Source organism: Microcaecilia unicolor, chromosome 2, assembly GCF_901765095.1.
Source record: "Microcaecilia unicolor chromosome 2, aMicUni1.1, whole genome shotgun sequence".
Lineage (NCBI taxonomy): Eukaryota > Metazoa > Chordata > Amphibia > Gymnophiona > Siphonopidae > Microcaecilia > Microcaecilia unicolor.
Genome location: NC_044032.1, coordinates 546,959,865 through 546,974,336, shown reverse-complemented (window position 1 = coordinate 546,974,336; position 14,472 = coordinate 546,959,865). Strand labels below are relative to the sequence as shown.

Genomic DNA, 14,472 nt, shown 5'->3' with positions numbered 1-14,472 from the left:
ATACATGGCCAGATTTCAGTGAGGATATCCTGTGTCCTGATGAGCTCATTCTTAACTGTTGTTGTAATCTGCCTTGGGAAGCCTGATGTAATAAAGATGGAATATGTTGACATTAAATGGAAATAAAATTAAACTCTCCTTTAATTGGGGCACATGGAATCTCATCTTCACTTAATCTCTTTTGTAGAAATTTACATTTTGGATACACAATCTGTTTTGAGCATGTTTCAGGGACAAGTGGTTTTTATAAGTCAAACTAATGAAAATAAATATTTGGTTTCACCAAGATATCTCATTTGTTGAAACAAAACTAAATGGGCTATAAGCCCCAATGTAGTCCATTGTTTTTCTTATAATTTGTTCTTGTGCTGACTTATACTATGCCAGGACCGAAAACTCTTATCTCTTCTTTCTGGTGGATAATAAAAGGAGCTCAATGTGAATACTATCCACCATAAGTACATAAGTACATAAGTAGTGCCATACTGGGAAAGACCAAAGGTCCATCTAGCCCAGCATCCTGTCACCGACAGTGGCCAATCCAGGTCAAGGGCACCTGGCACGCTCCCCAAATGTAAAAACATTCCAGACAAGTTATACCTAAAAATGCGGAATTTTTCCAAGTCCATTTAATAGCGGTCTATGGACTTGTCCTTTAGGAATCTATCTAACCCCTTTTTAAACTCCGTCAAGCTAACCGCCCGTACCACGTTCTCCGGCAACGAATTCCAGAGTCTAATTACACGTTGGGTGAAGAAAAATTTTCTCCGATTCGTTTTAAATTTACCACACTGTAGCTTCAACTCATGCCCTCTAGTCCTAGTATTTTTGGATAGCGTGAACAGTCGCTTCACATCCACCCGATCCATTCCACTCATTATTTTATACACTTCTATCATATCTCCCCTCAGCCGTCTCTTCTCCAAGCTGAAAAGCCCTAGCCTTCTCAGCCTCTCTTCATAGGAAAGTCGTCCCAACCCCACTATCATTTTCGTCGCCCTTCGCTGTACCTTTTCCAATTCTACTATATCTTTTTTGAGATACGGAGACCAGTACTGAACACAATACTCCAGTTGTTTTGTGGCTGTACATGAGGAACTGTGATACTGCATATATAAGTAAGTGTATGGTGTATGTTTTTGTTCCTAGTCATGCATCCAAAGGTTATATAATCCTTTCAAGAAAGTCTGTTAATCATTTAACTTATTAGTGGAACATAATCCCAAAGACATGGTATGGTTGTATTTTCAATATGATAATACTAGAGCCCAGCTTAGGAACAGGTTATTTAGTCTTCACTAGACCAAACTTGCTTTCCTTGTGCCATTACCATTCAGTTGTATAGGCAGTGCCTTAAAACGTGGAGGATAAATGATTTTAAATTGACATTTATATCCCACATTATTCCAAACAAACTTGGGTTCAATGTGGCTTACATTTGAAAATACAGTGAGACAGAATAACATAATCCAGTAACATCATAGGAGCAAGTCAATGGATATATCTGAAACATTTAACAAAGATGAGATTACCATATATACCCAGCTGAAAATAAAAAGTCTGTCCTTTAATGATGTCGCATGTTAATAAATCATAGCCATAATTATAGACAGTTATTTAAACATTATCCCATGCACACACCTGAACAGGCATCCATATACACATTGCAAACGTAAACAACAACTTCTACAGGACAACACAGTGTATTCCAAATTGTTGAACTACCGTTAGGTTTCACCTTTGGGTTTAACAACTCAATGTGCATGTAAAGTCTGGATAAACAAATTAAAATAAAGTTTACAGCAAGTGCCCATAATATGTAATACTTGATAGTGCAATAATGAAACAATGATGGAATATTCACATAGCAGGCAGCCCACAGATTTACTTTCCACTGAACATAATTAACGTTGTATGAACTTGGTGGCTAATAGTGTGCTGCTGGATACTGTCTTTTGGTGCTATATTGTTTGCCTTCATAATAAAATCACATTCATCTTTATATAAACACACAGCAAGACAAAGATTTTTTTAAATGCCTTTTACAACCTTTTACAAACTTGAAGAAGAAATAAATATATACAACAGAATTGGACACTGTTTGCACATTTAGACTGACTCTGGATAGAACTTCTGCATGAAGGAAGCTCTGCCCTCATTATTCAATACCTATCTTTGAAATAGTAATTTAAAAATAAATAAATGCATGTTTATAATATACAACTACATGCCAGCCATCTTTTTCTTTTGATGTAGGCACAGGAAAATAAAAGATGTTAAATGCTCCCAGGTTTCAACCTAATTAAGGTTAAAAAAAAAAAAACCTTTGTGCTTATAAATAGAAACTCTGAATGTTGAGCACCAGATTCTCATAATACTATGTCTGTTGTGGACTTGTGGTGGTCCTTTACTAGGCGAAAACATCCGTGCACGAATGCAACACCTGCTACGGTGCTAGAGAGTCCCTATAACCAGCCCCTCCAAATGACACACTGATTATGATTTAGAAGAACACGTTAGTACCGATGAAACCGATACTTCCTCTGTGTACCTCCGTACACTGCACAAGCCGGCATGTTTGAAAATATAAGTGAGATCAAAAACAAAAATGCTACGTGGATGCAGCAGCTGATAGGTTTGTTTGCTTTGTTTTTGGTGTACAGGGATGACGGGACGGCTGCGCCAAGGGAGGTGGGGCAGAGTCGGCTTCAAGTTTTTGATGTCATGCCTTCCCAAGCTAATCTTCTTGTGTCGCTCTTCTCTGACGCAATTTTCAGTTTCCGGCAAGGAGGCGGGATGTTTGAGAGGAAGAGTCGAGAGTGTATTATAGGGGACAGGGCACAGGAGAAGGAAAGCTGTGGGATTGTTCGTGGGCGACCTCAGGTATGAGTTTGACCGGGGGTGGGGGGGGGGGGGGGGGGGGGGTGGAGTAGAGGAGGTGCTTGAGGGAGAGGTGCCGATTGGCCGAATCGCGGACAAGAAGGAGGGAGAGATGGCAGGTCATGGGGAGCGGAGATGGGTCCCCTGATCCCTGGCCTAATTTGCGTAATTTGGTACCTTTGGCATTGGCATTGGCATGTGTCAATGAATGAATGTGGATCTTTCAATATTAACTTGTGACAACACAAAATAATAATAAAAATGTAGAGATTTTACCCAAGGGCATAAAAACTTTGGTAGGCTGTGTCCTCTCTTCCTCCCGCTTTGGAGTCAGGCCCACTTAATGGCACAAGCCAATGAGAGCAAAACTGGAGGTGCTGTAAACAGCTGCAGCGCTTAGTTCCTACCCATGTTAAGCAGGAGTGGCTATGGCACTAGGCAGCAACATATGGGAGGTGATGGTAGTAAAGCAGTATTTCATCCTTTGCTGCTGCTGTCGCTCTACCTCTTCCCAGTCGAAAGTTACCCAGCTCTGGTTTGGGTCCTTTTAGTAGAATCCATGCTTAAGCACTGCCATGGCCTTTCTTATTGGGGGGAGGTGAGACATAGCAGAGCTTGAGCACAGGCCACTACTGAAAACTCCCACACTGGTGCTGAATACATTTGGAGCAATCCAGAGGTAGGGTGGCTGTGGCAGGGGAAGGAGAAGAGGTGTGTGTGTGTGTGTGTGTGGGGGGGGGGGGGGGGGTGCTGGACACAAGGGCTGAGATAGAGAAGGGGAGATGAGATGAGATGTTGGATATGGGTAGGGGGTGGAAGGGGAGATACAGGACCCAGGGAAAGAGGATAATCTGAGTGACTGGGGAGATGCAGGTCTGGGGTGGGGGCAGGGAGGGAAAGGGGGTTGCTGTCCATCTGGGAGGAGGAGGTAAGGGCATGTGCCCCCACCCCTAGGGGTAGCTCAAGGATGAAGGTTTGACTAGGGCATCAGAAAACCTTGGGCAGACTTTGAGGTACCATGGGCCTCACCAAAATATCACTCCTATCAATTGTAGCTGTTTCTCTGTTCAGTGTTTGGCACATTGTCAGAGTGGGAAAACAAGATTTTTTGTTGCAGTTTGACATATCGGCAGCATTTGATGCTGTAGATCACTTAATTCTTCTTCTCATACTAACCCCCCCCCCCCCCCCCCCCAGTTTGTGGGGCTGCGCTGGTGGTTACCGTGTGCTAACCCCCCTGTTTGCAGGGGTGCGCTGGTGGCTGCTGTGTGCTAACCCCCCTGTTTGCGGGGCCACGCTGGTGGCTGCCATGTGCTAATGCTGACAGCCCATTTACTTTGAATGAATTAGGCATTTCTGGTAAAGGAGTTAGATGATTTGAACAATTTTTAAATAGGACTTAAAGTGTTAAGGGAAGGGGAGGAAGATCTAGTTGGATCCTTGGTTGCGGAGTTCTGCAGGGTTTTCCACTTTCTCCTCTGTGTAATGTATAAACTCTCTGGGTGATTATTTTTCAGGTGATGAGATTTCTGTACTAACTTATGAAGATATATTTCTTTTGGGCACTGCTGTACCTAGTTGGGATAGTACCTTAGATTCTATCAAATATTACATCTCTTTGATAGATAATTCAGCTACGAGTCATTTTCTGGAATTAAATAAACAAAAGACAAAGGTACTCTGGTTTGGAGATATAGCCAAAATTCCATATATAATTATTACATTGCTTTCAGGGGAGGAGTTGATTATTGAGGCCCATTCCAGAATGTTGTGTGTAATTCTGGATTCAACCTTGTCTTTTGAGAAACAGATTAATACCCTCAGTAGAAGGTTTTTTTTTTTTTTTTAATTATTAAGCTTCTCCAGCTTCAAGCAATAAGATCTTCATTAATGAAAGATGATTTTGGATCTGTTGCTCAAGCTGTCTTGCTGCCACAATTAGATTATTGTAACTTACTTTATTCTTGTATTTCAGTAAAGCAGTTAGAGCGACTGCAGTTGATGCAGAACACAGCTATTAGGGGGACTGGGCACTTTGAAAGTGTCTCTCATCTATTGAGATTTTCATTGGCTAATGATAAGTAAATGGACTGACTTTAAAATTCTCCATTTGATTTTTAAGTCAATCTCTGGCTTAACTGAGTTATTGATTTTTCTGTCAACAGAAAGGACTTTGGGCTTTTTAAGAATTTGAAGTTGGGTTTTCTTTCTTTGAAAACATTTCAGTTTACATCTATCATAGAAGCCTCTTTCCCATGTGCTGGAGCTAGATTATGTGCTCAGTTTTGGAGGCCATATGCCATTTCTTGCTTGAAGCAGTCTAGAGGAAGGTGACAAAAATGATATGAGGCTTGTGCCAAAAGACATATGAGAAGAGACCGGAAGACCTCAATATGTATACCCTAGAGGAGAGGAGGGACAGGGAGATATTATACAGACGTTTAAACAGGGGTGTAGCTAGATGGGGGCATGGGCCCCCACAGATTTAGTCCTGGCCCCCTCTACTTCCGACCCTCCCCCGCCACTTTTGACCCACCGCCGCAAGGTACCTTTGCTGGCAGGGGTCCCCAACCCCCGCCAGCCTTAGTCTTCTTCAGCGCTGATCTGTCCAGCATGTCCTGCATGTTCCTTTAAGTGAAACTGAGCATGGCCATCAGCATTAGGAATATGTTCTAAACGCAAAATCCCCAGATTTGCCCATTTCTGAAAGGTAATATTCTTTTGACCTGGGGTGAACAACATGTTACCCTGAATTGGTAAGAGAGGGGAAATAGATGGCAAGAGACCCCCACACTTGTGAGAGCGTCCTCCATAGGTCCCGGAGGGGCTTCAGCAAAACATTCCGTGCTGGAAGTGGCAAAACCTCAGTAAGGGCGTGAAGCAGATAATTAGGGTGAAAGAGTTCTTTTTCCACCTCAGTGGGGGTATAATCTTCACGATCCAAAATCCAGTCTCTCAAATGTCTTGCAAGACAGGCCAGATTATATTTATATAAATCTGGAAGACCTATTCCTCCAGTCTGCCAAGAGCCAAGTAGATACACTAGCGGGATCCTGGGCCTTTTCTTCCCCCAGCAAAACTGAGATACACACCTTTTTAGAGCATGTAGGTCTCCTCCTCAATTTTCCTGTTTTAATTTATGTCTAAAATGTATTTCTCCTATTTGGCCAGCAGATGGTGCATGTTTATGCTTAAAGTTGTTACAAAGGACTGATTTCTTTCTTTTATTTGGTAAACAGATCATAGGATGTGCTTTGCAGAGATGTAACCAGTTTTTATTTGAAACTTCAGTGTTCTGGGCTCTGATTGGCCTGGAGTTTTGAAATTACCCAGCACTTGTTGCTGGCTGATGCGTCAGTCTTAGCCTGGAAGAAGAGGGAGAGAGATCTTTGTTAAGGCTCAGTGAACAATTATATGTCCTGATCTCCCCATGTACTGTTTAGACAGTATATAGATGTTTAGTTAGTTTTCTTATTGATCCATTTTTCAGTTACTTGTTACTGTTTGATATTTGCACACTTTTGTTCCACTGTTCAATATTTTTATGAGAATAAACACAATTGTTTGTTCGTCCTGTTTGTCTGAACTGATAAAGAATTCTGGTGGCTTGTGTGTTGGGTCTGTGAGTGCTTTGTGGGAGCTGTGGGACCACTGGGAATGTGGCTCCAGTAACCTAGGAATCACTGGGGATAATTGAGAGCGGGAGACTCATCCAGAGGCAGTTGTGACCAGTCGGTGGGAGGAGGGTGCTAGTGTACAGCATGAGCAGCAGTTGCAGGCGGACCTGAGTTGTGCTGGGGATAGACTTTCTAAGTGGTCACGGGGTAACCCCAGGCGAGTGGCAAGGCGTTTCGTGACATAGACAAAGTGATGGCCCCTTGATTATGGAATGAATTACCCCTTGCCCGCACCTGAAATCTTCTAATTAAAAAAAAAATTCAAGACTAATCTAAAAATGTACTACTTCCAACCAGCCTTTTCTTCCAGACCTTCCAACAAGAAGTATCCCTACGCAATTGGCATTCTAGGGTGGCTGTTATGGATTATGGAGAGATTTTGTCATGCCAAACTGTTCTCTGGTGCTTTTAGTCCTTTTTCCTGCATACTGGGTCAGTGGCATCTCAGGTACATGCAGGTTTAAAGAATTGACTCTTCCTGTTTTCTCTTCCTCCATTTGTTATTTCAATTAGTTTTTTGTTTATTTTGTGTTAAATTTTAATGTCAATGTATTTTATCTTTAAAATTAATGTTTTGTCTTTTAACTCAATTAGTGTTTTACTTTTAAATTTGAAAATCTATAAACTGCTTAGTAATTTGATTCTAAGTATATCAAACCTGAAACCTGATCTGCTCTTTCAATCCTGCTGGTGATCTTTGGGAGATAGGATACAGGTTGTGATGGACCCTTGGACTAACTGAGTGTAGTACGTTTTATGTTAATCTTAACTGACTGTGGTGTCCCAGGAGAGATGTGAGAAGCCCTATTTTAGTTTATTAGGCTTTATATGTATTGCTGCTATTTTAATGTTTATTTGTTGTTGTAGGTGCTAAGTTGACAATGAAGGTCACGACCTCACCCTTCTGATCTGGACCCACCATGTGAGATCTGGATGTGTGCAATTCTCAAACTTGGAAATCGGATCCCCATGAGCACAAACTGTACCGTGTTTATGAAATTTTTATTAGCCCCCACTTAATTATACACTGATACCATGTTTGTGCTTACTTCGGTTCCTACGGGAAAATGCCTTCCATCTGTTACCCGAATTCTGTGTTTTCAAAACCATCTCTGGAGGGCACAGAACTGCTGCCAAGCGGCTTCCAGGTGGCATCGACGCTGGCTGAAAAAATTCTCACCTGACAACATTGTGCACCTTAGACTATATAGTTCACAGAGTCAGAAGGTAAGGCGTTAAGTTATGCAGACCAGATCTTAAATCATGTGAAATTTTTTTCCCAAAAACTTTGTATATAAGGCAGAGAGACAGGCCCTTAATCTTGTACTGGTAGAGAAAGAGTAAGGCCCATAGATGGGGTATACTTGCGGGGTAGTGCTTTTCTCATTGGTGTTTGTTGCTTGTGGTTTATGGAAGTGTCTCAGTGCACTACAGATATACTGTCCTGCAATAACAGTGAGGAGCTGCTAGAGTAGTTTGGAGTAGCATAATTGGTAGCTAAATGTCAAAAAACAGCCCAGAATACTGCAGCCAGACTCATATTTGGAAAAACAAAATATGAAAGTGCAAAACCCCTGAGAAAGAAACTACACTGGCTCCCTCTTAAAGAACGGACCACGTTCAAAATCTGCACGATTGTTCATAAAATCATTTACGGAGATGCCCCGACTTACATGCTAGACCTCGTGGATCTTCCACCCAGAAATGCTAAAAGATCTTCCCAAACTTTTCTTAACCTACACTTCCCCAGCTGTAAAGGATTAAAGTACAAACTAACACACACAACCACCTTTTCCTACTTGAGTACGCAGCTGTGGAATTTTTTGTTACATTTGTACCCCGCGCTTTCCCACTCATGGCAGGCTCAATGCGGCTTACACGGGGCAATGGAGGGTTAAGTGACTTGCCCAGAGTCACAAGGAGCTACCTGTGCCTGAAGTGGGAATTGAAATCAGTTCCCCAGGACCAAAGTCCACCATCCTAACCTCTAGGCCACTCCTCCACTTCTGCACTTCCAACTCACCTGAAAACGATCAATGAACTAAGTAACTTCTGCAAATCCCTGAAAACCTACCTCTTTAACAAGGCCTACCATGAAACCCCGTAACTAACTAAACCACAACATCTATCCACCTTTTTTCAGATTGTATCTTTCTATAACTACCTGACCAATTCCTCTTCCAATTGTATTCTTTACCCTGGCATGGCGACGCCATATCAGGTCTTTGTAAGCCACATTGAGCCTGCAAATAGGTGGGAAAATGTGGGATACAAGTGCAATAAATAAATAAAAATGATTTGACATATGAAAACGTCTCTAGTAGGCATGAATCAGGGCTGCAGTTCTGTCAAGGAGTACCAATCAGGTGGGCTGTAAGTGAGACTGGATTCCAAGATGGAATAAACTAGGCCAGTGGTTCCCAGACAGAGTGTGCTGCGGCATCCTGGTGCACTTCAAAGTACTCTCAGGGTTGCCGCAGCAAATCCCAAACTCCCGCCACCACCTGAAATGCTACTACTCCCCTAGATCCAGAATCTGACTCCTCTCTGACTCCACTCCTCCCACACCCACCCATCCCTGCCGCTTCTCTAGATGAGCAGCAGCAGCGACAAAACAAGCTTTAATCATGTGGCGCTGTACTCTTCATACACGCGGCTCATGATTCTGACCCCTCAAACATCACTTCCTGTTCCAGAGCACAGCCGGCAGCTGCATGTATGGAGAGTCGGGTGCCGTGTGGCTTCAGCTTGTTTTACTGCTGCCTCCGCTGCTGCTTCTCATCTAGAAAAGCATTAGTGTCAGGGGTGGGTGTGTGGGGGGGGAGCAGGGACAGAGAGGAGGCAGATGCTGGATTGGGGGGAGAAACAGAGAGGGGGCTTAGGCTGGATGGAAGGGGCAGAGGTTGGATGAAAGCGGTGAGAGGAGGAGGGCAGAGGTTGGATGAAAGTGGTGAGAGGGGGAGGGCAAAGGCTGGATGAAAGTGATGAGAGGGGGAGGGCAAAGGCTGGATGAAAGTGGCGAGAGAGGGAGGGCAGAGGCTGGATGAAAGTGGCGAGAGAGGGAGGGCAGAGGCTGGATGAAGGGGGAGAGAAGGGCAGATGCTGGATGTAAGGGGGGAGAGGAGGAGGGCATGCATGGGAATGCAGATGGTGGTGACTGAAGCATGCTACTGATTTGCTTGCATAAGCAGCATGAAAGTTGGACCTCAGACATGGGGCTTGGGCATCCCTACTAGCAAAGGTAGGACTCAGTGCTGTTGGAGGCAGGGGGAGGGGGGGAGAGACTTGAGAGGCCATGTATAGCCTAGGGAGTGCTGTGACCTGAAAACGTTTGGGAACCACTGAACTAGGTATGTCCTGTTGCCAACTTCTGCCTCAGGTTGCAGTCCAATCAGGTTTATTCTTTTTTCCTGTCTGTCTTTTTTTGTTAATGTGTTTGATGATGTACTTTATATCAAGAAGTGTCTGATACCCTCTTGTCCTTTGCTAAACTGGAGAGGATCACATTGTTGCTGCTGCTCTTGGACACTAATAATTCAGTCCAATAGTTTGGTAGTAGGACTTTATTATTTTATAATAGCACGCAGTGTGAAAGGCACTCCTACCTTGCTAGATATGAAGGCTGAATGGTTGTAAGATATGAGCAGTTGGTTTTATGTTTATTAGTTTAAAACATGATATACCATCTGTTTTGTTAAAAAGAAGTCGAGTGGTTTACAATAAAAATAAATCGACAAAAGAGTGCCATTAAAAACAGGATAGCACAGTGTTGCAAGGCAATAACATAGTAAAATAGTAGATGATGGCAGAGAATGACCTGTACGGTCCATCCAGTCTGCCCAACAAGATAAACTCATATGTGCTGCTTTATGTGTATTCCTGACTGATTTGTATTGGCCATTTTCAGGGCACAGACCATAGAAGTCTGCCCAGCACTAGCCTTGCCTCCCAACCACTAGCCCCGCTTCCCACCACTGGCTCTGCCACCCAATCTCCGCTAAGCTTCTGTGCATCTATTGCTTCTGAACAGGGTTCCTTTATGTTTATCCCACGCATGTTTGAATTCCGTTACCATTTTCATCTCCACCATCTCCCGCGGGAGGGCATTCCAACACACCCGCACACCATACATAATTAAATAATAAATTAGCTGTCTTACCAAATGTAATCAAGCACCCAAAACTAGGAATTTAGAAACAAAATAGGTTTTTAATTTAATCTTTAAATGTTTATAAGAACACTCCTGAATAGCCTGAGGTAATTGATTCCACAACCACAGTGCATACCAGAAAAACCCGCCAGCTCTAGTAGAGAACAAATGAGCCTGGGCCTTAGTTGGGAGAACCAATAATGTGCCCCCTGACCTCAAAGCCCTGGAAGGAACATAAGGCTGAAGTAAGGACACCAAATAGGCTTCATGTATTAAGTGCCCTGTGTACCATAGTTAAGACGTTATACTCTGGTCTGTATTCCACAGACAGCCAATAAAATTTAACAAACAAATGTATACATGATTCCTCAACAACCTCTCTCCCCCGCCCCCCATCAATCTGATTCCTGCATTCTGAAGGGTATGCAACCACCACAACACAGAACGTGACACTCCCGTATAAATCACGTTGAGGGGGATAATCGAACGGGGACGACCATCTCTAAGGGTGCTCATGTCTGAGGATGTCCCTGCGAAGCGGCAGGGCATCCCGTATTATTGAAACAAGATGGGCGTCCATCTTTTGTTTTGATAATACGGTTGGGGACGCCCAAATCTCAACATTTAGGTCGACCTAAATATTGAGATCGTAGACCTTAGAGATGGGCGACCTCTGTTTTCGCCGATAATGGAAACCGAGGACACCCATCTCAAAGGACTAAATCCAAGGCATTTGGTCGTGGGAGGAGCTAGTATTCGTAGTGCACTGGTCCCCCTGACATGCCAGGACACCAACCGGGCACCCTAGGGGGTACTGCAGTGGACTTCACAAATTGCTCCCAGGTGCATAGCTACTACTACTAATACAAATCATTTCTACAGCGCTGGCTCCCTTACCTTGGGTGCTTAGCCCCCTATAACCCACTCCCCACAACTGTATAACACTACCTTAGCCCTTAGGAATGAAGGGGGGGGGGTCACCTAGATGTGGGTACAGTGGGTTTGTGGTGGTTTTTGGAGGGCTCACATTTACCACCACAAGTGTAACAGGTAGGGGGGGGTGGACCTGGGTCCGTCTGCCTGAAGTGCACTGCACCCACTAAAAACGGCTCCAGGGACCTGCATACTGCTGTGATGGAGCCGGGTATGACATTTGAGGCTGGCTTAGAGGCTGGAAAAAAATGTTTTTAAAATTTTTTTTTTTTTTGGGTGGGATGGGGTTGGTGACCACTGGGGGAGTAAGGTGAGGTCATCCCCGATTCCCTCCGGTGGTCATCTGGTCAGTTCAGGCACCTTTTTGAAACTTGGTCGTGAAAAAAATGGACCAAGTAAATTCGGCCAAATGCTCGTCAGGGACGCCCTTCTTTTTTCCATTATTGGCTTAGGACGCCCATCTCTTAAGCATGCCCCCGTCCCGTCTTCAGTACGCTGCTGACACACCCCCGTGAACTTTGGTCATCCCCGCGACGGAAAGCAGTTGAGGACGCCCAAAATCGATTTTTGATTATGCCAATTTGGGCGACCCTGAGAGAAGGACGCCCATCTCCCGATTTGTGTCCTGGGGCCCATTCTGTTCAATATATTTGTGAGTGACATTGCCGAAGGGTTACAAGGTAAAGTTTGCCTTTTTGCGGATGACACCAAGATTTGCAACAGAGTGGACACCCCGGAGGGAGTGGAAAACATGAAAAAAGATCTGAAGAAGCTGGAAAAATGGTCTAACGTTTGGCAATTAAAATTCAATGCGAAGAAATGCAAAGTGATGCACTTAGGGAGAAGAAATCCAAGGGAGGCGTATGTGTTAGGTGGGGAGAGCCTGATAGACACGGACGGGGAGAGGGATCTTGGGGTGATAGTATCTGAGGACCTGAAGGCGATGAAACAGTGCGACAAGGCGGTGGCCGTAGCGAGAAGGTTGCTAGGCTGTATAGAGAGAGGTGTGACCAGCAGAAAAAAGGAGGTTTTAATGCCCCTGTATAAGACGTTGGTGAGGCCCCACCTGGAGTATTGTGTTCAGTTTTGGAAGCCGTACCTTGCGAAGGATGTTAAAAAAAATGGAAGCGGTGCAAAGAAAAGCTACGAGGATGGTATGGGAGTTGCGTTCCAAGACGTATGAAGAAAGACTTGCTGACCTGAACATGTATACTCTGGAGGAAAGGAGGAACAGGGGTGATATGATACAGACGTTCAAATATTTGAAAGGTATTAATCCGCAAATGAATCTTTTCCCAGAGATGGGAAGGCGGTAGAACGAGAGGACATGAAATGAGATTGAAGGGGGGCAGACTCAGGCAAGATTTCAGGAAGTATTTCTTCACGGAGAGGGTGGTGAACGCTTGGAATGCCCTCCCGCGGGAGGTGGTGGAAATGAAAACGGTAACGGAATTCAAACATGCGTGGGACAGGCATAAAGGAATCCTGTGCAGAAGGAATGGATCCACAGAAGCTTAGCTGAAATTGGGTGGCGGGGGGAAGAGGGGTTGGTGGTTGAGAGGCTAGGATGGGGGAGGGCAGACTTATACGGGGTCTGTGCCGGAGCCGGTGATGGGAGGCGGGACTGGTGGTTGGGAGGCGGGAAATACTGCTGGACAGACTTATACGGTCTGTGCCCTGAAAAAGACAGGTACAAATCAAGGTAAGGTATACACATATGAGTTTATCGTGGGCAGACTAGATGGACCGTGCAGGTCTTTTTCTGCCGTCATCTACTATGTTACTATGAAAGATGGGCGCCCTTCTCTTTCGAAAATGCCCCTGATTGCCATAATCCAATTTCGAGACCAGCAAAGAATGCCAAAATACATGCCTGTCAAAATAAGGTCGGACAGCACTAAATAGCATCAAGGTAGCAAACCCAGAATATACCATCCCAATACCTGCTGTTCAAAACATAACCCTGAGTCAGTCTATACCTCCCGGTACCGAAATGACTGATGACTTATTCTTTTGATTCAGGAGAACTAATTATGTGACAGAGACATAATGGGGGTTATTTTAGAAGCATTTGCATGTGTGGATTATATACATGTGTAAATGGCAATTTCAGAACGTTGCTTTTTGCACAAGGAAATCCACACTTTGCAGAGATTTTAAGGTGGTGTGGTTTGGGTGTGTCTTGGGTGGGCCAAATATCTACATCTATACTGCTGGATTCTGTGAAGGTCGTTAAAGTTGGACACGCAATTTGGAGCACAGATCGCAGATCTGTACGTAAACTAAATAACTAGGTTATAACAATTGGCGATAAGCACTTAATTGGCAGCAATTAGGAGTAACCCATGGATCTGCCTTATGCCCTGTTCTATTACATGTGTCCCTAAATTTCATAGAGCACAATTCCAAACGGTCCATGGGAGGAGCATGGGCAGGTCATGGGTGTTGCCAGCAATTAAGCAAGATGTTACAGAATGCCTACATTTATATGCCTACCATCAGTTGGTGCAAGCATTTACACCAGCCTTTGGCAGGCATAAATGCTTCTACTAAAAGTTGGGCACAAAATGCACGTTAAGCTAGTTTTCTGTAAAGGTGGTTCTGCGCAGAGTGCCTCTTACAGGATACTAGCTTAGCACAGATCATCCCAGTGCCTAACATTTGGGCATCAGTTATTGAATTTCCCCACACATTTTGGGGGAAAATATTTCCCTGATGGGATTTACACTACCTCAAAGAAGGACCAAAAGGGGAATGGTAAGAATTTTAAAAGGAGGATTGGAAGAAAGCTGCTATCTTAGGCAAGTACTTTTGCTGTGTATTCACACTAGG

At 44.1% G+C, this 14,472-nt stretch overlaps 1 protein-coding gene across 1 annotated transcript in view; it reads left to right on the top strand.

The window, feature by feature from the left end:
- The first annotated feature begins 2,793 nt into the window (after positions 1–2,793).
- GUF1 (GUF1 homolog, GTPase) overlaps positions 2,794–14,472 on the top strand; it is a 127,481-nt gene continuing 115,802 nt past the window's right edge. Inside the window, exons 1-2 of the mRNA XM_030191345.1 lie at positions 2,794–2,883; positions 7,425–7,784. Of these exons, the coding sequence (XP_030047205.1) occupies positions 7,593–7,784 (192 nt within the window). The 5' untranslated portion in view covers positions 2,794–2,883; positions 7,425–7,592. The remainder of the gene's footprint in view (positions 2,884–7,424; positions 7,785–14,472) is intronic.